Genomic DNA, 23,228 nt, shown 5'->3' on the forward strand with positions numbered 1-23,228 from the left:
TTGCTGAGGATGATCTTGTGTGAGTCCCTGTTGTAGGGCTTCACAAACACTATTTAATCTGTGAATATTAATAGTCATCTGTGAAATAGTTATTTAAATCTCTGTAACTTACCTTTTCATGTCCTTAATTGTTTTGGGATGAATTTTTTATTTTAATGATATTTAATGGATCAGTGTTTTGGAGGAGGGGGTCATTGCCCTTCATGTCATAAGAAATTTTTACCCACCCTGATGTCCCCTGTGTTTCTTTTTAGAGGCTTTATATTTAGCTTTTACATTTAAGGCTGTGATCCATTGCAAACTAATTCTGTGTATAGTGTTAGGTAAGAGTTAAACTGCCTTCCTTTCCCTTTACAGCCATCTAGTTTTTCTAGAATCATTTGTTGAGGAGAGTTTTCTTTCCCCATAGAATTGTATTGGTGCTTCTGCTGTAAAATAAATTGACTGTATATTTGTGGATTTGTTTCTGAACTCCAGTTTCATTATTCAACTTGTCTTTGTCTAGGACATGATATACTCTCTTAACACACTTAACACATGTAGCTTTATAGTTTTTATCATAAAATGGGTGTTGTATTTTGTCAGATTATTTTCTGACATCTATTAAAATGATCATGCAGTTCTTCTGTTAATTTGTTAGTGTGGTAACTTACATTACTGGTTTTCATTTGTTAAACTAATCTTGTCCTGGGATGAACTCCACTTGGTCAGGATGTATCATCCTTTTTATGTACGTCTGGATTTATTTTACTAGTATGTATTTAAGGATTGTTTTACCTATGTTAATGAAGTGTATTGATCTGTAATTTCTTCCTCCTTCCCCTCTCCATCCTCCTCTTTCTCCTCTTGCTCCTTTTGTTCACTTTCTTCTTCTCCTTTTTCTCCTTCTCCATATAATGACCTTCTCAGGTTTTGGTATTATGATTATCTGACATCATAAAACAAACTGGGAAATGTTTCCTCTTCCTCTCTTCTCTAAAAGAGTTTTTGTAATATTTGCACTATTTACTTTTTAAATGTTTGGTAGAGTTCTCCAGTGGAAACCATGTAGACCTCAAATTTTCTTTGTGAAGATATTTTTAATTGAAGTTTAAATCTCTTTAACAGGTATATGATTGTCTAGACTTTTCTACTTCCTCTTGTGTCATTTTGAAAAAGTATTTTTGAAAGAAATTTGTCTAGTTCATTTAGTTTTCAAATTGGTAAACACCATATTATTCATAATATTCTTTAATTATCCTCTTAATGTCTGTAGGACCTATAGTTATGTCTATTATTTCTAAGAAATATCGATGTTAAAAAGTCTCCCATCTGTTTTATTTTAGGCAATTGAGTTCTTTTACAGTTAGGAACAGGCCCTTTTCTTCCCCCTTTAAGATATTTGTCATGCTCTTTAATTTAGCCTAAAAAATTCCTGCAACCAAAACCTTTATTTCTTTTTACCTGGATGTCTGCTCACTTAGCTGTTAGGATTCAGAATAAATGTGAAATCCTTACTGATGTCCACATCACAGCATTTTCCGTGCACATACAAATCCAGGTACACATATATGTACTATACACATATACACATACAGAGCTATTTAATGCTTTTTCTTTGCAGCACTTTACCAAATTATTAATTCATTAAAATTATTATACAATATTTGTATCGCTCCTCTCTCCTATTGGACTATAAACTCCATCAAGGCTGGTCTTGTATTGTTCCTGTTTGTTGCTGAATACCTAGTACCCAGCACAATGCTCCACACATCATAGCTGCTCAATATACCATGGTTGGGTAAATGAAATAATCTACATTATTCTCTACAAAGAGAAATAATTTTTTGTCTCTGGAAAGTCCCTCAAATAATTGTAGCTTTGTCAGAGGGCAGTGTGAAGCCTGGAAAAACTGGTGGGGGCCAGATTAAGCCCCTACTGGGGGGCCAGAAGAGCATTGACTAACAATTTATGGAATCCAGATATTTTTCTGTTTATATTTTTAATATTTTCCTCTCTCTGTCTCTGGCATATTTTTGTTTACATTCATTGCCTGAGGGGCAGAGTGGACTGGCATTGGTAATGAGAGGAGATGCTAAGAACCAGGAGGCAGGGCAGTATGCAGGGTGAGGAGCTCTAACCAGAGTCCCTCCTCCACCTCAGCGCTTCATGCAAGATTACCAGAGGGTTTGTGTATTGGGGTTGTGTTGGTGGTGGGAGGGGGAGCAGGAGGAGTGGGGCCATTTGCTCTTTTTCCTCTAGTTAGGTATCACATCCCACAAAAGGGTCCTCCCTATGAATCCTCACCCTTCAGGCAGTGTCGCTAAAATAGAAGAAATGGTCCAATGGGCCCTACGCTTCAGCCTTCTCCACACTCTATTCTGTACTCCCTGATTTGCAGAATTGTAGCCTTTTCTCTTTCCATCCCCCAAAACCATGTTCAAAGGAGCTTATGTAGTAAATTCCAGAGCGAAGCTGATTGATCAGCTTATAGGACATAATGGATCAGAGTGCTGCCCCCTCCTTTCCAGCCGTGTTTCTGATGTGCATCACGCAGCTGACGCCCAGAGCATGCAGGGGTTCTTGCACATGGCCTGGTGGGTGCAGGAGGAGATAGTGTCTGTTTGCCCCACCAGGGCATAGTTGCTGGTGAGCCCCCCTGTGCCGGAGAGGAGGCCCCGCCTGCAGCATGGCTCAGAGGAACATAGAATCCTCCAAGTCCTTGCAGAGTGTCTGCTTCTGTGATAAGTGAATTGAAGGAACTTGAAGCCTAGCCAGTTCCCTACCTCTACTATGATCCCCAGGAAGATTCTGGTCTGCCATCACCCAGCCAACAGCAGCAGCACAGAGCTTTGCAGGCCCACCAGGCATCGCACAAAGTCCCTGGGCGATTTGTTCCATAATGGCTACCGGGTGAGGTCTGGGCCCGCCGCTCCTGAGAAGGAGGAAACACAGAACTTTTGGCAGTCGTTGGTGTCTTGCTGCAGGGTTGGTGCTTCATGGGGTAAGATCCCTCCTAGCTCCGGTACTTATATCCTGGAAGTATCCCATATTTCTGGAGGCTGCCCTAGAAGAAAGGCCTCCCTATGGGCTTTAGGGTAACGTACAGGGGACAGATGATAACATTCCCCATTGTCTTTGCTTGGCATGGCCCCTGAACTCAGAGGTGCTGGGCCAGGCAGAAACCCTCTCCTTCCTTTTCAGAGGAGTGTAACTGGTCCCTAGAGTTTCTAAATGTTTTTGAGATATTAAAGAATATATTTCAGAAATGTTGGAGAAAGCTTGGCAAATCATGGGAACAGGTTTCTTATTTATTAAGTGGTAACAATTTCCAGTGAGCCAGCATTTTCAGAAGAGGCATTTAGAGCTATTTACTGTACATACACGTGCACACACGTATTATTTCAGGGACAACATGCCTTTTTGGTTTGCTTTCTTCTGTCCTCACATTGGGCTGTGAAAATGTTGCCTAGTCTGTCTTGGGTGGTGTTTCATTATTCTCACCCAGCAAAGATCAGGAGACATCCTCAGGGAAGATTTTCTTGTCTTAGCTGCTTTCCACTAGGCATTTGGTTTTACTTGGGTATCCATAATGTATAGGAATTCAAAATAATTGGCTTAAATGTGTATTTCTGGACCTAGGATTCCCAGTCTTAGGAAGTCTTATTTCTACAAAAGTTAATGGCAGCACTAGCTTCTTTCAAATGAAGTATAGTTACTGTGGAAGCCAGTTTAGGATTTTGATGTGGATAGGCACAACCCCAGCTACCTCTGCATTCTCTACTCATGTACAGCAAAATTGTGTGTAACAAGTTGCAGGTGAACGCTAGTCAATCTTTTCCATTAGGACTGACATGAAAGGTTTCCTTGGGCTGAAATATCTTCAAGGACTTCATCTGGAATCCACATATTCATGCCTCATGTCTGTGACCTTAGATCTGCTGATCTTATTGTTATGTTCCCTTTTTCTTCACTTCAAGAAGGAGCTGCTTTGTGCTTTATGACATCACGCATTGACAGTGTGGCTGTTAAAAAGACAGGAGCATGAACGATGGGATTGCTAAGCTAAGAGTAAAGAGACCATTTCTCGAGAAAGAGCTGAGCAGCTGACTAAAACCACAGGTTTAACTTATTGTACAATTTTCTTTCTTACATTTCCTTTGAGAGGGTTTCTCCTATATTCATTTATCATTTTCCATAGCGAGTGTCAGGGTCCCTGTTCTAGAGGATGACAGATACAGCGGTGAGCGGGGAGACGCCAACTGCTGTGGAGCTGACCTACTGAGCAAGACGGTCAGGAATTGTCTGAACAAGCACAGAAGACCATTATGGGTGTAATAAATACTGTAAAGAAGAACAGGGGCATGGGTGTCCTGACAACAATGTCAACTGAGCCAGCCTTGCAAGGATCCAGGGAAAGAACATTGCAGAAGGGAATAGGAGGGAAAGCCCTGGGATGCAAAGGAACTAGGGAGTGTTTGAGGTGTAGAGGCAGCGTGGAGGGTGTGAGGACCAGGAGAATGGAAATAAAGTAAGTAGAGGCAAGAGTCTACAGAGAAAGGAGAGGAATCTGAACTTTATTTTTAGTGAGAAGGAAGCAACCCAAGGGCTTTCAAGATTCTATTTGTTTTTAGAGAGAGAGGAAGGGAGGGAGAGAAACATTGATGTGCCAGAGAAACATCGATCGATCGCGTCTTGCCCACCCCAAATGAGGGACCAGGCCTGCAACCCAGGCATGTGCCCTGACTGGGAATCGAGCCAGCGACCTCTTGGTTTGTAGGATGACATCCAACCCACTGAGCCACACCAGTCAGGGCCATCTGCAGTCTTTTAGCTGGGAGTGTTGTGATCTGTGGAAAGATCATGTTGGCTGCTTTCTGGAGAATGGAATGTGGGGCAGGTGGAGAAGGGTGAATAAAGTGAAGCAGGAAGACCAGCTTGGAAGCTCCCGGGCAAACTAGAGGTAACATGGGTTGGACTATGGTTCCGGTAGTGGTGAGGGAAAAGATGAGTTATTTCAGATATATTTAAGAGGTAAAAATCAATAAAAAATTTATTTCTCTACTTTATGGTTCTCCTATTCATCTCAGTGCTCATGTGTGGCATGTAAGAATGAATAAGTGACTGAATAAATGAATGAACAAATGAATAGATTCCAACCCCACTTTGACTATCAACTTATGTTTGGTATTGATAGACAGGAAGCAGGATTGAGATAAGGTGGGGGAGAAATTGCAAGGCCCCAGTTCACTCTGTGCTGGACCCGAGAAGCCCAGTGACTGAGCTGGGCATGGGAGGTGGGAGCCTGTGATGGCAGCAGGGTGCAGGGCACATTCTGGAGATGGCCCCCCTGTTCTGTGTCTGCCTCCTGTCCTCGATTTGAGCTCTCAGGTTGCAAGGCCAGATGACCATGACCTTGTCAGACATCACAACAGTAATTGCTCTTCAGGATTTGTATGGGGGTGGAAGGATTGGAAACGGCAGAGACAGAGTTTATTTGAACCTTTCAGCTTTTTGGATTTAAAGATTAAGGAGTCAGAGAAAATGAAAAACAGCAAATTGAAAAATCCTGGCAGGCTTCCCGCCATGGTCTGGGATATGTTTGCCTTTGTGTTTCCTCAGTCTCCACTTTGCTGCTTGCAGGAATATCCTGAGTCCTTTCTGTCCTGGGGTATGAGGACCCTGAGCAGTGAATGATTTATCATTTACCTGTGCATCCTTCAGCGTCTGTCAGGAGGACAGTTCTGCTTCTATCTGAGAAGTTCCCAAATGCCTTAACCTGTCTGGTGCCACTGCTAATATTTCATGGCATTAGTTCTCAGAATGACCCTAACCTGATTTTTCAGGTCCCGGGTGCCAAGTTTGACCCTCCGAAGGGACAGAAATGGCTGGGGGTCCTCCCCCGAGAGCTGCTGGCCTGAGGTTACAGATCTTTGTATGGGCACAGGGCTCAGAGCCAGAAGACATGAACTCAGTCCTGGCTTTATAACAACAGCAACCAAAAATTATGAATATAAGTAGAAATATTAATGTAAATATGATAGGAACATTTAAAAACTAGAGAAAATTAAAGAAATCCAAAAATCCTGCCTTCTCAAACACAACCACTTTTAACATTGTATGTTTTTCTTCTAGTTTTAATTTTTCATACACCTCTATTTTTTATAGTTTGATCAAAGAGAACATGCACTTTAAATCCAACTCTTTTCCTTTTCAATGTTTCCAATTTGCTTTCCTTTTTTATTGTGGTAAAAACACATAAAATTTTTCATCTTAACCATTTTTAAATATACAGCTTAGTAGTGTTAAGTATATTCACATTGTTGTGAAACAGCTCTGCAGAACATTTCATCTTGCAAATCTGAAACTCTCTGCACCCATTAAATAACTCCCATTCCTCTACTTCTCAGCCTCTGGTAAACATTATTCTACTTTCTATATCTTACTTCTTTAACTTAACATTATATCCTAAGCATTTCTCATTGTTACATTATTTTTTGAACTTGTATAATACCCCATAAAGAAGATGGACTATATATAAGAAGACATTTTTAGATTATTAAACTGTTCTCTATTTTTCTTGTTTAATGAATAATTTTGGAATAAATATCTTTGTTGCTGTAGCTTTTTTTTCATATTTTGTTATGTTTTCTTAGGCTACAGTTCCAGAAATAGAATGAATTTGATTTGTAATGTGGAATTACTTTCTGAAAATGCTGTATCAACTCAAAATTCTACCATCAAATTATAAGACTATTTCATTGCAAAGTCAGCTCTAGTAAGCAAAACTCAAATATATCGCTAGTTAAGTATAATAAACACATTGTTACTGTAATTTTGTTTAATATGCATTTACTTATATCAACCAAGTATAATAATTTCTAATGATTATTATTTTTACTATTTCATGATGTGTCTATGATTTTTGCCTATTAATGAACTAATAGAATATTTTACATATATGCTTTTGACATTACAAAGAATTTATCCTAATTATATCATATTTAATTAAATTATTTCATCTTCATTACTTTTTGATGTGTAGATTGTTAAATTTTTATGATATCTGATCACATATATAAAGTTTTTATGATTCCTTTCACATCTGAGTTTAGCAACTCTTCAGAAGGCAAATCATTGTGTAATTACATTTTTTCAGTTTTTCTATGGTATATTATTTATATTTAATTTTGACTCATCTCCACTTAATTTCAGTTGTAGTGTGAGGTTGACTGTTTAAACTGATACCCGTTATTAATCAGTTGTTCCGTCATTATTGCATAAAGCTTGTCTCCCTTTTAACTTAGACGATTTCTTTTATTGTATATTAAAGCCTTCCCTACTAATACAGTTGCTTTTGCCTATTCTTTTGTGATTTTCTTATTCTGTTGTTTTGTGGTAAGTGTGGGCTATATGACTAATGCATTTTGGAATTTGGTGAAATATTTTTTATGACCTGTTACATAGTTTTTGTGACTGTTGAAGTTGTTACTAAAATTATTAAAGACTAATGTTATTAAACTAGTGTTCTTAGTTTATTGAAACATATGTGTTTGTCCATCCATTCAGATAGATATCTATAAATATATCCCAAAGAATTAAATGCTCTGTAAATATTCTATATATGTGCTTATATTTTGCATAGTTTCTGGAAAATGAGCATTAGAGTCTCTCATTGTGTGTGGCATTGTCAGATTTTTGTTTTTCTGCATTTTTGTCAGATTTTGTTCTTTTCAGATATATATATATAATACATATAATACATATATATATATATATATATATATATATAATATATATAGAGAGAAGATATATAGAGAGTATATCTCAAAGGTATATTCTCAGGTATATAAAATGTTTTCACTGTTACATTATCTTGGTGAATTGTTCATCAATATGAAGTATGACTCTTTTTCTGTGATAAATTTTCACAGTAGCTGCTGCTTTATTTGCTATCATTATTGCTTTGTCTTTTTTGCTAAGCATTTTTCTGGCATGTATTTTTCAGTCATTCATTTCTAACTTTCCTTTGTGCTTTGTTTTCAGTATATCTCACACACAGCATGCATCTGGAATATGTTATTGCTGTTTTTATAATATCTGAGAGCCTTTGTCTTTTAGTAGATGAATTTAACCCATTCAATTTTGTTGTGTCTACTAGTGTATTCAGGCTGTTTTTGCTGTTGCAAGAGTATTTTTGAATTAATATGCTTTTTTCACTATTTTCCCCCCACAATTCTTTTCCTTTAGTTGTGCAATGATTTCTTTTGCTCATTTTCCCCCCCCTCTTACATTTGGAATTTATAATTCCAAATATATCCTTAAGTTTTGATACACATACTTAAACTTAAATTTTTCTGTCAATATGTATAATTAATAGTATCTTTCTCGGAAGCAAGACAAGAATTTTAGCACATTTTTCATACTTCATTGGAAGTATGAAAAATCTCTCCTTCATACCCTTATTTTCCATTTAGTATCATCTAGAGATTTTGAAATCATTGTTATTATTTGTTTTTATAATATTTTAATATAAACTAAATAATATAAAAATATAATATAAACTAATCAGTTACGTTTATTCCTTTCCTACTTTGCTTCTTGTATCTCACCTTTTTTGGATTTATTTTTCTTCTACCTGGATAAGTATGTATTTCCTCACTCAAAATAATTCCTCTTGGCAATTATGGAGAAATCCTTCCTTTGTTTTCTTGCATTCAGTACATCCAAGAGAATAATGGCAATAGTTTGATTCTCACTGCTTTGAGTGTTTTATATCATCATATTGTTTTTCTGAAAAATAATCAGTTAAAATTTTAAAAACCCACACTAGGCATATCTAAGAATGCAGGTTATCCTTTTGTTCTAGGAAACTTCCTCCTCATAGTTATTTAAAAAATTTCTGGCTTTTTATTGCATTTATTTCCTCCTACTGGAAACTCAATTACATAAATGTTGAAAATTCTACACTTCTCTTCCATGTCTCTTAATTTTATTTTTATACTTTTTAATCCCTCTGTCTCTTTGTGAGGGGATCTCTGTTTGATAACCCTATCATCTAATTTGTATGTCTCCATGTCCATTCTTCTGTTTAGTTGGTCTTTTAAAGTTTTAATGTTTAGAATTTTAAATTCTAAGATATTCTGTTGATATTTGTTGAGTTAGCCTCTTTTCTCGCAAACTCTTTTTCAGTGAAACATTTTCTAAAATCATTGCTTTGTTAATGTTGTATCCTCAACTGTCAGTTTGATAGAATATGTATCTGCCTTCAAAAAAGTTTGACTTCCCTCAAATATTTGGTGATTTTTGATATTGAGCTTTGCTTTGAATTTGAGACTTTCTGTTAACCTGTATGCAGATGCTGCCTTGCTTGTCCCAGGAGTTCCGCGGGTGCGACAGAGCAATTTGGTCTGATAGCTGGTCTTGTGGCTGCGGAGACAGGAGTTACCAGTTCACTCAGGATGTTGCTTTACCCACTAAAATGCCCACACTTAATGCTACATCCTAGGTGATCTTGTCTGGCGCCCCAGTTGGTCAGTCTTTGTCCCAGCCTTACTTTTCATTGCCAGTTACCTCATTTCATCTTTTAGACATTTGTTTTCTTCTTCATTATGATCTCCTGACTCCATTATCCCTACCAACATCAACCTTGTGGGATTTCTCATCAAAATTTATTAACCAAGGATATTTCTGATATCCTGTTGTTATTATGGAAATACAGATAAATTTAAATATGTATATAAATACACATATATGTATATATATTCTTACTATATGTGTTGTACAAATGTGAAGTTAGGTTTCTCTGCTCTGCCAAGTGAATTTCTAACAGGAGACCCATTTTTGATGTACCTACATACGGTTTTCTCCTGTGTGCTGCAGCTTCCTCCTCCTTTTTTTGTCCTTGTGAGATTTTGATTTTTCCCCCCTTTTTGTATTACTTTACTAAGGTTTTGAGTGGAGTCAGAGATAAACCATTCTGTTAAAGCACATGTGTTTAAGCAGAATGCTCCAGATCATTATTTGAATCCACTGATATATGTGTTGGTTTTTTTTTTTTTTTTTTTTTTTTTGTAGAATTTTAGCATCTCTAATCCTAGTGAGATTATTTTTCTTTTGTGCATTGAGAATCAGTTTTTGGTACTGGGTTTATGTTTATTTTTATAATACTAGTATAGCAGCTTTCCATCATTTTTGTATTATGATGGTTTGGCATTTCAATAATATGTAAATGTATTAAAGAATTTATTAATAAATTATACGGGAGCAAAGTCTTCAAGGGGAAGCTATTAATAAATTTTTCAATTTATATTTCAGTTATTATTCTATAATGGCTTTTCTGTGTGTATTAACTTTCAACGTTTACATTTTTTAGGAAGTTGTCCCCATTCACTGAGTTTTTCAAGTCTTATTAGTATATATTTTGCATGACTTTTTTTTCTATTTGTTTTTCTTATTGGATATGCCCATTCTTTATCATATTTTGTTTTCTTGATTGTTGTTGTTATTTACTCCCATAAAATGATTTGGAACTTTTTATCAACTGTAAATTCTGAAATAGAAATCATATTTCTCCTAGTGTTGTTAAAAGTGCGTTTTCACTAAAATCTTAAGCTGACTGCATGATTTTATAAGTAGTCCCTCAATATACTATTGATTTCCTCTAACTTATAGCTAGCCAGCATGTTTTTAAAAATTACATTAATAAAAGTAAAGAGCCAGTTTCAGATTACTCAGCTAATTACTCAGGGAGAGGGAAATTGGCTATTTGGGGAAAATATTAAAACTTGGTCCCTTTAGCACATCATTAATCGTAATAAATGAATACATCAAGATGAACTAACAAGTTAGAGGTTAAATGGACAAAAGATAGCCCAAACCAATAGTTCCCAAACTTGGCTGCACAGTGGCATCATCTGGAGAGCTATAAAAAATTCCAACACCCAGGTTGCACCTCAGACCAGTTAAATCAGAGTGTCTGGGGGTGGGACACATCAGTATTGTTTTAAAATCGCCAGGTAATTGCAGTGGCAGCAAAGGCTGGGACCACTGCCCAGCAGCCTCGTGTTTTCAAAGTGTGGTCTCTGACCAAGAGCGACATCTTGGAGGTGATTAGAAATCAGAGTGTCAGGCCCCATCTCAGTACCACAGAGTCATTATCTGAATGTTAACCCATCCCAGGTGATTCGCGTACACATGAAATTTGAAAAGCAGGTCTCTGAAATGGGTGTAGCAAACTAGGCCCCACGGTCTATTTGTTTGAATAAAATTTTGCTGAACTATATAGCCATACTATGTTTACATATCTTTTACAGCAGAGTGGGTAGTTGTGACACAACCTAAAATATGTACTATCTCCTCACTTAGAGAAAAACTTTGCAATGCTTTTCAGCTTCGATGGCTCACTAGAATCACCCCAGAGCTTCTGCACCCCCTGCCTGGTGGTACCCCAGGTCCACTGAGTCAGAACAAGGGAGGCTGAAGTGAGACCCAGGTACCAGCAGTTCTTAGAGCTTCCCAGGTGATTCACGTGTGCAGCCAAGGTTTAGAACCACTGATCTAAAAGTACATAGAGAAAATGTAGATGCATTTTTTTAAAAAAATTGTTTTTATGTTGGTGGCAGCCATTTTTGAATATTGAAAATAATAAAACAATAATGGAAAGACATATATTTGGCCATATAATAAACTTTAGAATTCAAAAAGGAAAATTCACCTTAAGGAAAATTTCAGACTTAAAAGAAAAAAACTAAGCAAAATTGAAAAAAAGAATAGTGAACTGTGGGAGATAATATATAACATAGAATGCCCTCACTATAAAAGAGCTCAAATATATTAATAAAAAAAGATGAACACACAGGTAAATGGGCAGTTGATTTAAGGCAAGTAAATTGACTTAATAAAGTTAATTATTTTTTCATATAATTATTTACATAGAAAAGCAAAATAAAATAGTGATGAGCCCCTATTTGGAGCTGGAGCTTATCAGACTAGAACTCTTTATTCCCCCCCCCTCTCCATTATTCCTCTTTTTTTTTTTATCACAACACTTAATACAGTGGGGAGTATTGGCAAAAGAGCATTTATAGATATGGATAGAAACACAGATTGTTAGGAGAGTTGGGCTAGATGATCACAGTGTTCAAAGTGCTTACTTGAGTTGAAAGTGCTTGATATTTAAAATTTGGCCAGTGTCTGTGCCAGGACAGTGGTTGCAAACTTGGGCTTTGTGGAGTTAACAAAGTTGGGCTGTAGTATGGCTCTGTTGCTTAAAAATTGTGTGCTGGACACTCTAGTCTGCTTATCCTTAACTATATTCTTCTGTTTTATGGATTAAATAAGATATCAGTAAAGATTTTGGGATGTGAGGAATAATTAAAAATAGTAGACTTCATAGAAGGTGGAGACAAATGTATTTGGACAAAAAATAAAAATGAAAAATAAATAAATAAAAAAATAAAAATAGACTTTAGTTGTAATTGATTTACAACATTGTCAACATCATGATTTCACCAATAATTTTAAGTAACAATAACAATATATACCGTGTGTGTGTGTGTGTGTGTGTGTGTGTGTGTTTCTCTTTGTTTTGTTGGTTTTTCTGTGGGGTTTTATATGACCCTATGCTGTTTTAATTGTATTACTTCCATGATAAAATTACCTCTTATTGAGTACCACCAATGTGCCTGCATGTACTATCAGATTACTTAGTCTTCTGGTATACCTGGGCAGGTTTGAATGGCCACCGGTATCTGTGAGAGAAGGAGGAAACCAGGTGTCGAGGTCCAGCTGTACCAGCAGCCTCTGTCCATCCCATGGGGAGCTCTGCAGCCCTTCAGAGTTGTCCTAAGTTGAGGCAAGGCAGCAGGACTTTGTTTCCACATTTACTAGTTCTGGCAGCCAACTGTGGCTGGGGTATAATGTTGGGTGAGGCCACTCTTTAGGAGCTGGGATAAGTAAAGGTCCCCACAGAAGGGGTCTAGATTGTATCCCACAATAGCCACCACAGCTCCTGTGTGTTATTCATCTAATATAGTCTCACATATGATATGATATACTAGTATTTTATTTAGGAATCTTACATTTAGTCATTAGTGTGGTGAGCATCCCTTTTTCTTTGAATGTGTGGGCTACCTGTGTGCAGCTTAATGCCTGCTTTCTAAACCAATACAGAGTATGGAAAGAAAGAGAAAAATCTATTTTTATTGCTATATAATTAATATTGACAATAACTCCAAGACTATGTAGGGAAGTTTTCTATCTCTTGATAGTTTGAAAGAATTCACTTGTAAAACCATCTGGACCTGGTACCTTTGGAGGAGCATAATTCATGTTTTTTGGTACATACATGCTTTGTTCGCAACTCTGTTATAGCCATTTTTCTGCTTCCATAGAAGGTCATTTTATTTCAGATATTTTGAATTATATGGCATAAGTAATACAAATACTGGGTTATGAAGCAAAGAAGATGAATAATTTGTTACTAGGCACGACTATCCTACCTCTCTATTTTCTTGGCCTCCGTTATGTAATCTGAGTTGCTGTCCGTATTCCTCTGCGCCCTCTCTGGGGGCAGCAGAGTGACCAGTGGTTAACGCTCTTCTCTGGTGAGGCTGCTTTATATTACCTAACAGCATCGGCCCTGACCTCAGAGCTCTTGGCTTTTCCCTTCAGTAAGTAATGTGTCGTTTCCAGTGCAGAGTTCTGACCTTTAGCTCTCTGTCATCTAATTCATTCTCAAATCTGATTTATTCGTTCAGTTCAAGCAGGTATTTATTGAGCATCCACCTTATGCTGGGCACTAACTTAGGGCTATGAAATACAGCCATGAACAAAACAGATATCAGCGCCGCCCCCCCGCCACTGCCCATAGAACTGATGCTGTTGCTAAGTAGAAAGAAAGCAAATTACATAAATAAGATGTATGTGCTTTATACTGAGGAGAAAAAAAGCAGGCAAGAGAAATAAAGAGATGGGGGTGTTACCGGAGAAAATGGACTTTTCTGTGGTGTTGCAGGGAAAGAATTTCAGGAATACTCACAGAGGAGGAGTTTAGTGATAATGGCAAGAATTATTAGAGTGAAAATTGACAAGTGACGGTACATTCTCGGAGAGGCAGAGAGAGCGGGCAGCTCAGTTTCCATATATTTCCTTGGGTTTACAAAGCAGCAGGCTTTCTTTCAAACTGTCCAGTCTCTCTCCTGGCTTTTCCTGGGCTTGTGCTGGTGCCCTCCCCCATTCGGTCTCTTTCCTGGGTTTTCCAGGGGCTCGTGCCCTTCTCTAATCTCATCCTTTTCTCAGACTTTCCCAGGTTAGTGCCTCCCCCTTTTATGGTCTCCCTTTTGGCCTCTTAGTAAAAATGAACTTCCCTTGCTTCTTTCTTCTTTCCCTTGTTAATCCAACTGAATGATGCAGGTTATCCCCCCTCCTTACCAACCCCCCCGTGAATGTAAAACATGATATTGTACAAAAAAGATGCTGGGGTGACTGAGACTGCTGTTTCCCAAGTTAATGAGGCTTAGTTTGCTCCCTTCTCTTTTGTTAACAACTAACTGCCTCCTCTGGCAGGGGGAAGTGAGGGAGAGTTCCAGTTTTGGATAGAGTAACCAGGGAAGGTCTCACTGAGTAAACACCTGAAGGAGGTGAGGGGGTGCATGATGTGGACATCTGGGCAAGAATGTCCAGGCAGAGAGGACAGAGTGTGCAAAGGACCTGAGGCAGCAGCGTGCCTTCCCAGTCCCGGGTCACTGAAGAAAGATCAGAAGGAAAGTAGTACGAGGACGAGGAGGAAGAGGCCAAAAGGAGATGGGGGTGGCCCTGTTCTAGGTCTTTGAAGGACTTTGACTTTGTGTGAAATGGGGGTCATTGGAGGACTTTGAGCAGAGGACTGGCATGATCCATTTTACCTTTTAACAGGTGCAGTCTGGCTGCTGTGCTGAGAATAGACCATAAGGAGTCCAGGGCAGAAAGCAGTTAGGGAGCTGCTGTGAACTCTGGCCTGAAGGACAGATGCTTCAGGCTGCCATTTCTCCAGCTAGTCTGGCATGATCTCGGGATAAAACGTAGACCGGTTTTTTTAACCCATGTGGAACTGTGTTACCTCATTGTGTTCATGAACACGAAAGCCATGAAAACGACCAGCACAAGGCCATCAAATAAACAAAGCTCACTGTTGTTTCACCAATGAGAATGCTGCTTCTCTATCCCTGGGTCCCTGTTGCAGGGACATTTCTCTCGGTTTCCACCCTGGGATGACTATTCTCCTGAGAGCCAGCTTGTTTTCCTCTGTTATACATCATTAATCTTATTGTCTTCCTGCCTTCTTTGGTAGGCAAACTGTGCAGAGCAGACTATAGTTTACATCTAGCAAGAGTACAGGACCTGTGGCTGCTGCATCCATTTTTTTCCTACCCTTATTTCCATACACCTCAATTAAAAGAAAAGCTTTTGTTCTACTGTATATTTGTATCACTTTAAAGAGTGGCGAGCTACACACAAACAATACAGGATGCAAGTGGCATTGCTTAAAGACAAAAAGAAAGAAATCCAGTTTGAAGTTTAAGATTTACATTCTGTTTTTTGTTTCCTTCCATAAGTGAAAAAGATACACGGACACACAGACACACAGACACACACACACACACACGCACGCATGCACGCACGCACGCACACACAGAGGATTTTCAAGATGAAACCATTGCTAAATAATCCTTCTGTCCCTGGCTGGCTTCAGTGTTGCCAGACCCAAGTTTCTAAATGTGTTATCTTCTCTCCCAGCAGCATGAGACAGTGGTGCTGGAGTGAGATCAGCCATCTTGGTTGGGCTAGATGCTTAGGACCAGCAGTAGAATTTGTTAAAAATATACTTTCCAGCCCCCGCTACTCATTCTGATTGAATAAGGCCTGCAAACGTCTTTGAAAATAGTTTTGCACAAACAATGTATTTTCTGAGACCTTGGATATTTGAAAATATTTTTTGTGGCCTTGGCTGGGTACTCATATCTGGGGCCTGACTCTCCTTGTCTTAAAATTCTGAGTGTTGCTCAGTTGTCATGCAAAACTCACTGTCATATTGAATATAATGTGATCTTAGTTGCATCAATGGTAATCCTCTTCCCACCCTGACAGTTTATTTTTATTTTGAAATTTAGTGCTTGATGTTTATAGAGAAAAGAAGTCATATATTTTATGGCATTGGTTTCTAAGCACCAGCCATCCATTTCACCTTTTAATCTAGAGTCACTTTTTCATATCTAGAAAGTTCATTCCTATAATTTCCTGGCTGTACTTACAATCTCATTTGTACTTCCCTTTGCAACACATTTTGTTCATAGGATGGATCTCTATGATTTTCTCTCCTTTTTTATTTTCTTAAGCTCCATCTGCCCCCCCCCACCCTTATTTTCTCTGCTTTCTGAGATGACATCTCAATTTTGTCCTCAGCATCAATTTCAGTTTTCGTCAGTGTTAAGTCAACCTTTCATCAGTTTGGTTAGGACTCTGTTGTTTTGGACTCTTGAGTCTTTTCATTTCCTCAACATCCCTTCTCATCTCTTCACTTTCTTTTATAATAAAAGTAATATAAACATCATTTAAAATAGAAGGCAAATGTTTTCTGAAGAACATTTTTTGTTCATGAAGGTAAATCCTATTCAGATGAGAAATTTCCCCTTTGAGCCATTATCCTTTTTTCCCTCTTGTGCAGTGTGATCCCAGCCTTCCCTGCTCCCGTGGGCTTTGAGTGGGCTCTTCCTGTACCTTAGGCTTGAACAAGGAGTAATCTAACTGGGCCCAACATGGGGCTGTTTAGGGGGAACTTCCGGTCTATCTGCTTTCCTTGATTCATCCTGGGGTGTCTAGTGAACCGCCATCACTTCTTCCCATCACTGTGCAGTAGATGCCCCCTCTTCACATGCGGGGTCCGAATAAAGTCTCACTACTGTCAACTTCGTAGCCCACTTGGTGCTTAGGAGCCCACAGCACGTGGGAGCAGTGAATCAAAATGCTGTAGGAAAATATGCAAAAGAAAATCCCTCTGAAAGAGGAGGTGACTTTGAAAGTGTCTTGAGGCTGGCGTCATCAGTGAGCAAGTCTGTTGCACAACAGCACAGCGTTAAAATCCCATGAGTGACTCAGAGTGTTTTTTGACTCACTGATTTGCTGTCAACAGAAATATATTTTGGCTATTAAGGAATAACAGTCATTTGAATTTTCTCTGATCCTTGATTGTGTTTTTTTCCCCATGTTTTACTCTCTCTTCTGCCACCTAGAGACACTGGCTCTTGTTCTCCACTGAAGAGAAGTTGTTGATATAGAGAGGAGAAACATTTGTGGTGACACTTAGTAAAAGTGGGATTATGTAAATTTTGAATCCTGAAGTTATCTGGTGTGAGATCTTAGAAAACAGATAATGCTGTGGGCCTTGCTCTTCATTTGATTAGGACTGAAGATAAAGATTTTAAAAATCCATCAAAGACATCAGGTTATCCAATTTGTTCCTAATCCGCCCTTAGTGTAAGGGTTACCCTGAGCTATTTCCAGTAATTTTCAGAGACAAATCCTTTCAGAAGATGAAATAGTGCCTTATCAGAGATGGACACAGGAGAGGCCTCATTAAATAAGACTTTCCCCACCAGACCTTCCTTCACAGTGGTTCCAAACACGCCTCCTTTGATGAGAGTCAGTTTAGCAGCTGAGGGTAAACCAGTAGACATCAGGATGAAGGACTTTGTCCAAGATACTGATCATTCAATCTTCTATAAGAATTCCATCTTCCTTCAACCCTGGCAGCTATAAATCACACACCAGATTGTGAACATTAACATTACACACTGAAAATAATGTATCTCTCTCTCATTTCTCTTTCCAGGTTTGAGATTTTTAAGAGCTCTCAGACTGATCCAGTTTTCAGAGATTTTGCAGTTTCTGAATATCCTTAAAACAAGGTAGGATGTTCTCCCCCACCCACCCCCATTCTGGTCCCCAATGCCAAGTTGTAAATATCAGGTGTGTTTTGCTTTCATCATAGGAAAGTCAAAGTTCCATTATTCACAGAAAGAGTGATGCACCCCAGAGATCTGAAGAAAACCCAGAGTAGGATTTGGGTTCTCTCTTTGGCAGGGCTGGGGACTCTGTGGTAAAGAGAGAGAAACAGCTGTGCCTGTGTCCCCACTTTGGGGGACTGTGCGGGTTGCCTGGAAATCAGGAAATGAGCTCAGCATCATGGGGAGAGGTGCACAGCGGATGAGGGATACATCTGCTCATTGATTCGGAAGTCCTTACTCTCAGGTCTAAATCACTCCTTTATTACATCACTAAATAAGAAATTGAACCTGGCTGTAAAAGCAATAGAAGCAATGCTTTTTGAGAGGCAATCACAAACCTCATATGGCAAACAGAAAATCATTTCATTTCGAAGTACATTTTAGATGTTCATTTTATAGCCAGTGTAGCCCCTAGGGCTTGCTCTGTGAATTGCCTTTTGGGGAATACCTAAAAACCTCTTGCTGAATGCACCGTGACTACTTCTGTCGACTGTGTTATGATCTGGGAAACTCTACTGGACCAGGAGGAAATCTCCCCTGGAGACCCCTTTCTTGATGACCCGCAGGTTTGCAGAGCTGGCCTGAACCTAGGGCTGTCTTGATGAATAAACTAATAAAAGAAGTTAGAGGTACTCTAATGGAGATCAAGTGCAGGCTATAAATTTCTCTTATAGGAAGTTACACTTTAAGAAGCTCACTGCTAATGTTCCATTTCCTCTTAACGTGTTTGATAAATGATTAAAAACAGTGTGCCTCTGTTTTATGATGTATAATTAACAGACCTGCTTTTGGGGGGCCTTGGATTCGGCACTGTTTTCCCAGTAACCAAGGCTGGGACTCAGATTCCTGAATCTGTCATGTCCAACAAATTTGCCAGGCTATTGGCTTTCTTCTTTGGGTCTTCTTTGGGGCTTTTGTTTGTTTATTTTGGTTTGTTCAAGTCCGAATTGGTTTCCTCTCCTTACCTGTTCGTCTATGTCAATGGGAGGTAAATTCACTTTCTAGTAACCTAGTTGAAGAGAGAGTGAGCATCTAATGCTGAAGAAGTCTTCTCTAGTGTGTCCCACCACCCTACTTTCATATCCTGGGGTCAGCATTTATCAGCCCTTTACTTAATAGTATGCAATATTATTGATTTAGAGTGGATATTGTTAATCTTCGTAATTCCTCTGAGCAATGGTTACCACCTTCTTATGACTCTTCTATATAGTGGACTCTTACGATTCTTGAAATTAAAATGGTCAACAAATCTGGCAGTGCCCAATGTTTACTGATAGCATATTTGCTCCACTAGACTGAATTTTTTAGGGCAGAATCTATTTTTTTTGGCGCTGGTTAATGGGCTGTATAGGAGGCACAGTTGTTTTTTCTGGTGGGGGTGGTGTTGTATGGAGCCATCCATACTGTCTCACATGGCATAGCACCCTTCTCTCCTTGTTTCATGATTACATTATAGATTTGGGAGATTTTAATCCTCTGACACCAGCATTTTAAGAAAGTACCATTACTTCAAGGAATAACATGGAGAGAACTGTGTTCTTACATTCCTGTATTCCACTTGGCTCCGCTTGGGAGAGTCATGAGCCATCTGAATAAAATACCTCTTTCTGGACTTTTGTCCCTGCATCCCCCCCTCCCCCCAATTTCTCGTTCCTTAGAGAAGATTCCTTTCCTTTGGCTATAGGTAATAGGATTAGCATCCCTGGTGAACAGTCAGCCTGATAAGTCTTCAAGAATGAGTGGTTTATTCTCCGTTTTCAGTAGGGAGAGAGGTGCTTCTGTAAATCAGGACAGAGCAGCCCCAGGGAGGGGTCATAAGGTAGCAGCAGGCTGCTGGGAGGTCTGCCATCCTGAGCCCAAAGCAGCATTTCCCCAGAAACCCACTCCCCACTTCCCGCTGAATTAAACTCCTTCTACTGTCAGGGGTGCTTGTCATCACAACCCTAACGACCTGTATTGTCCCAATTCCTGTTGCTTGTGGTCACAACCAGGTGACTGAGTCATTTCAGCCAACCTGAATTGAGCACCTGTTTGTGCCAAGGATCTGTTCAAGGCAAAGGGGTGTCAGGGGAAGCCTTGTGGAAAGCTAGGTGTCATCCTGGTGGGGCTGGAGACTGGGCATGCGAGCGGTAGGGAGGGTGGGGCTGACTTACAATCAAGGAAGCTGCGGGACGCGCACAGGTGAGAGAACGTGGTCCATGGAGGAACTTTGAGGAATTCTGTGCTCCTGGAGACTTTAAGGGGGTTTTGTGGCAGAAAAAAAGAAAGCGGAGATTAAGAGGACAGATGAAGGCCAGATTAAAAGTTCATTTAATTGTCAGAAGTCCAGGGACTTTAGAACAACCCTCGGAGCCTATTCTCTCTTCAGGTGCCTGGCTGATCTCAGCCCTTGCTTCTGTGCACCCCAAGCGCAGATCTCACAGAGAAAGGGAAGCCTTGGTTTTTGTAGGGCTTTGGACTTTGGTCCATTTTTTGGTGACACCTCTCTATTCTGCTGCTTTCATGGGGACCTTCCAGGAGGGTGGGCGGAGGCCCATAATCATCTTTAGGGAGATGATGTCTGGCTTTCTCCAGGGGTAAATTCCTGCCAGTCCGTGGCATTAGGTAGGGATGGGCACATTGCAGATGTGATTTGAGGCAATGATTTGAAATTGTTGTTTGATATTCTGTTCTTTGGTGCCTTGCTTGGCCAAGAGTGGGAAGAAACAGGAAAGAGGGAGTGGACGAGTTGAGGCAGGGAGAGAAGGAGGGAGGGAGGGAGAGAGAGAATTAAGAAGGTAGCAAAAGGAAATCAGAGTGAACAGATGACAGAGAAAAAAAGCATAGATGAAAGAAGCAAATCACAGTTATGTGACAGCATCAGGGCCATTCCCCAAAATGCAGGCCAGTAGAAGAAGCTGAAATGCTCCCTGTACTGAAAACGGCCTGTCGAAGGGGACACTGGGAGACTCTGTGTCATCGTCGGACCTTCCGGCCATTGCCCAGTTGCCCTGCAAACCGGTGAGCAGACGCAGGTGAGAGGACACTTGCTCTGTAGTCAGAGCCTGGTAAGCAGCTCTGTGTAGGCCATCGTTCCACACCTCATTTAATGCACTAGATATTGGTGATTAACACGTGGGTCACACCGCAAATAATGATTTCTACAGAGAAAACCCTGGAGAAAATAAGGATAAAGTGTTCGACTTAACAGATTTAGCAAGGTTCAACGTCCAAAAATCAATTGCATCCTAAACATCAACAACAGATATTTATACAATGTAATTTTAAAGGTGATATTTAAAATCAAAACTGTATAAGTATCATAAATTTATCACTAATGGTGCAGACTTTATGGATAAAATTATATATTAAAACTTAAAAAAAAAAAAGAAGTCTCATCTGTTATTTGTTGCTCAGTGATCAGTGATCCTAAAATTCAGTGGCTCGAAGTAAACATCACTTTCTAAAATTTCTGATGATTCTCTGGGTCAGCTGGGCAGTTCTAGTCTAGGCGGACTGGCAGGTTGGTCTCTGGGGTCAGCTGATGGCTGAAGGTCAGAGAAACACCTCTCCCCTGGGTCCAGCCTTGCAAGTGAAAGTCAGAATTTCCGTGCCTTAATTATGCCCTTGGAGGAAGGACAGTCTTTGTACAGAGGGTGGCTGTGTCCTCTCCCAGGCACTGCCGGCTGCTCCCCCCCCGGCCCAGAACAGTGTCTGCAGAAAGCTGACTGAAGAGTGGGGGAGAGACCGCAGAGAGAAGAAATTGTGGGAGAACAGCAATGTTTTAATGTTTAAAAATATCCCATTAAATTTGTAACATAATGCAAGTTATTTAATATTCACACACTCACCAAAAGAACTCCACGACCCTGTAATATAGGTATGAACAGATGAGGAAAGTTCAACTCAGTGCCTTTAAGTAACTCCCCGGGGGACAGTGTGTACATGGAGGGGCTGGAAAACGGAACCTGGCCTGCTGCGTTTAAGGATAGAACACACACAATAAACATGGACCATCTAGCAATTTTTAAAAGAAGGAAAACTGCTCTTTCCCTTTAAGTAACAGATGCTCATTGTAAATATCTTAACAATATAGAAAAGCGTGAAGGATAAAGTAAAAGTTCCCCAATACCTCCAACGGTTCAGGTAGTATTACTAATATTCTATTACATCACTTTTATTTCCCACATAGCATTCCAGGTTATGGATGTACCATTATTTCCCTAAAAACACATTTTGGGGGTGGTATTTTGGTAACTGAAATCACTGTACTGCATATATGACCTCAGAAATAGCTCCACAGTTAAGTTTTTTAAAAAAGAATTTGGTAGGGAGACGGAGGGGTTGTGCAGGGGGAGACCGAATCGTGAATGTCACAGATCTGACTCGGAGAGTGGAGAGCTGCTGCACTGTGTGAGGCAGGAGAAGGGTGATCGGGCTTAAGCTTTAGAAAGATTGACTGTTCCACCAGTGTAAAGAGAAGGTTTGGAGCATTTCAGACCCTAGAGGATGAGACCAGTGTGGGGGCAATTGTCCAGCAAGAATGTTAGGGAATGGCCTTAAGAAGTGCAAGTCAGGAGGAGCAGAGGAGAGGGATCTAGAGATAATGAAGGGTTAGAACTGACAGAGCTTGGTTTTGCTTCGTTCCTTGTTCAGAGTATGCATCTCAGAGTGGTACAGTCCAGTTGATGTTTCAGGGGTGGGTGTTATACTTCTGTTTAGCAAAGGAAACAATAAAACAAAATAAGGTCACTGGCACCTCGCGGTCCCGTCAGCCAGAAACAGAAGGATCGTGGGACAGGCAGAACAGGGGCAAGTATGTGCTTTTATATGGAAATTGGATGGCATTTTCAGTGTTAACCAAAAACATCTTGTTAAATACACCAAGGGCAAAGATGGCCCTAGACAGCTCTGGGTTTAGAGCTCTAATCTCAGAAGGAAACATACTGTCACTCTCCAGTGTCTGTTGAGACGAAGTCTTGCTCCTGGTATCTACGGAGTTCTGGAGAAGGTCTCTGATCTACAAGAACAGAAACATCTCTTGTGCCTACCCTTGATTTGCTGAATCCACTGATGTGAATTTCTCTAATGGCTAGTGAGAACTTGTGAGATCCAGAAATGATAAGGCAAAACCTAGAAAAAGGTTTTCTTTGGATGAGTTAGGTTCTCATAATAAGGTCACCATCCATCCTTCCCTCAGGGCATGGGAAGTGAGCTAGGGTCATT

At 39.7% G+C, this 23,228-nt stretch overlaps 1 protein-coding gene across 20 annotated transcripts in view; it reads left to right on the plus strand.

Annotated features, from left to right (window-relative positions):
* Nucleotides 1-23,228, plus strand: part of KCNMA1 (potassium calcium-activated channel subfamily M alpha 1) — a 718,090-nt gene that overhangs the window by 460,254 nt on the left and 234,608 nt on the right. For all 20 annotated transcript variants that reach the window (XM_054572515.1, XM_054572516.1, XM_054572498.1 and 17 more), the window contains one exon: nucleotides 17,849-17,924. In XM_054572515.1, coding sequence (XP_054428490.1) covers nucleotides 17,849-17,924 — 76 coding nt within the window. The remainder of the gene's footprint in view (nucleotides 1-17,848; nucleotides 17,925-23,228) is intronic.

This window comes from Pteronotus mesoamericanus, unplaced genomic scaffold (genome assembly GCF_021234165.1).
Source record: "Pteronotus mesoamericanus isolate MK-2021 breed Mesoamerican mustached bat unplaced genomic scaffold, CSHL_Meso_final contig_24, whole genome shotgun sequence".
NCBI classification, from domain to species: domain Eukaryota; kingdom Metazoa; phylum Chordata; class Mammalia; order Chiroptera; family Mormoopidae; genus Pteronotus; species Pteronotus mesoamericanus.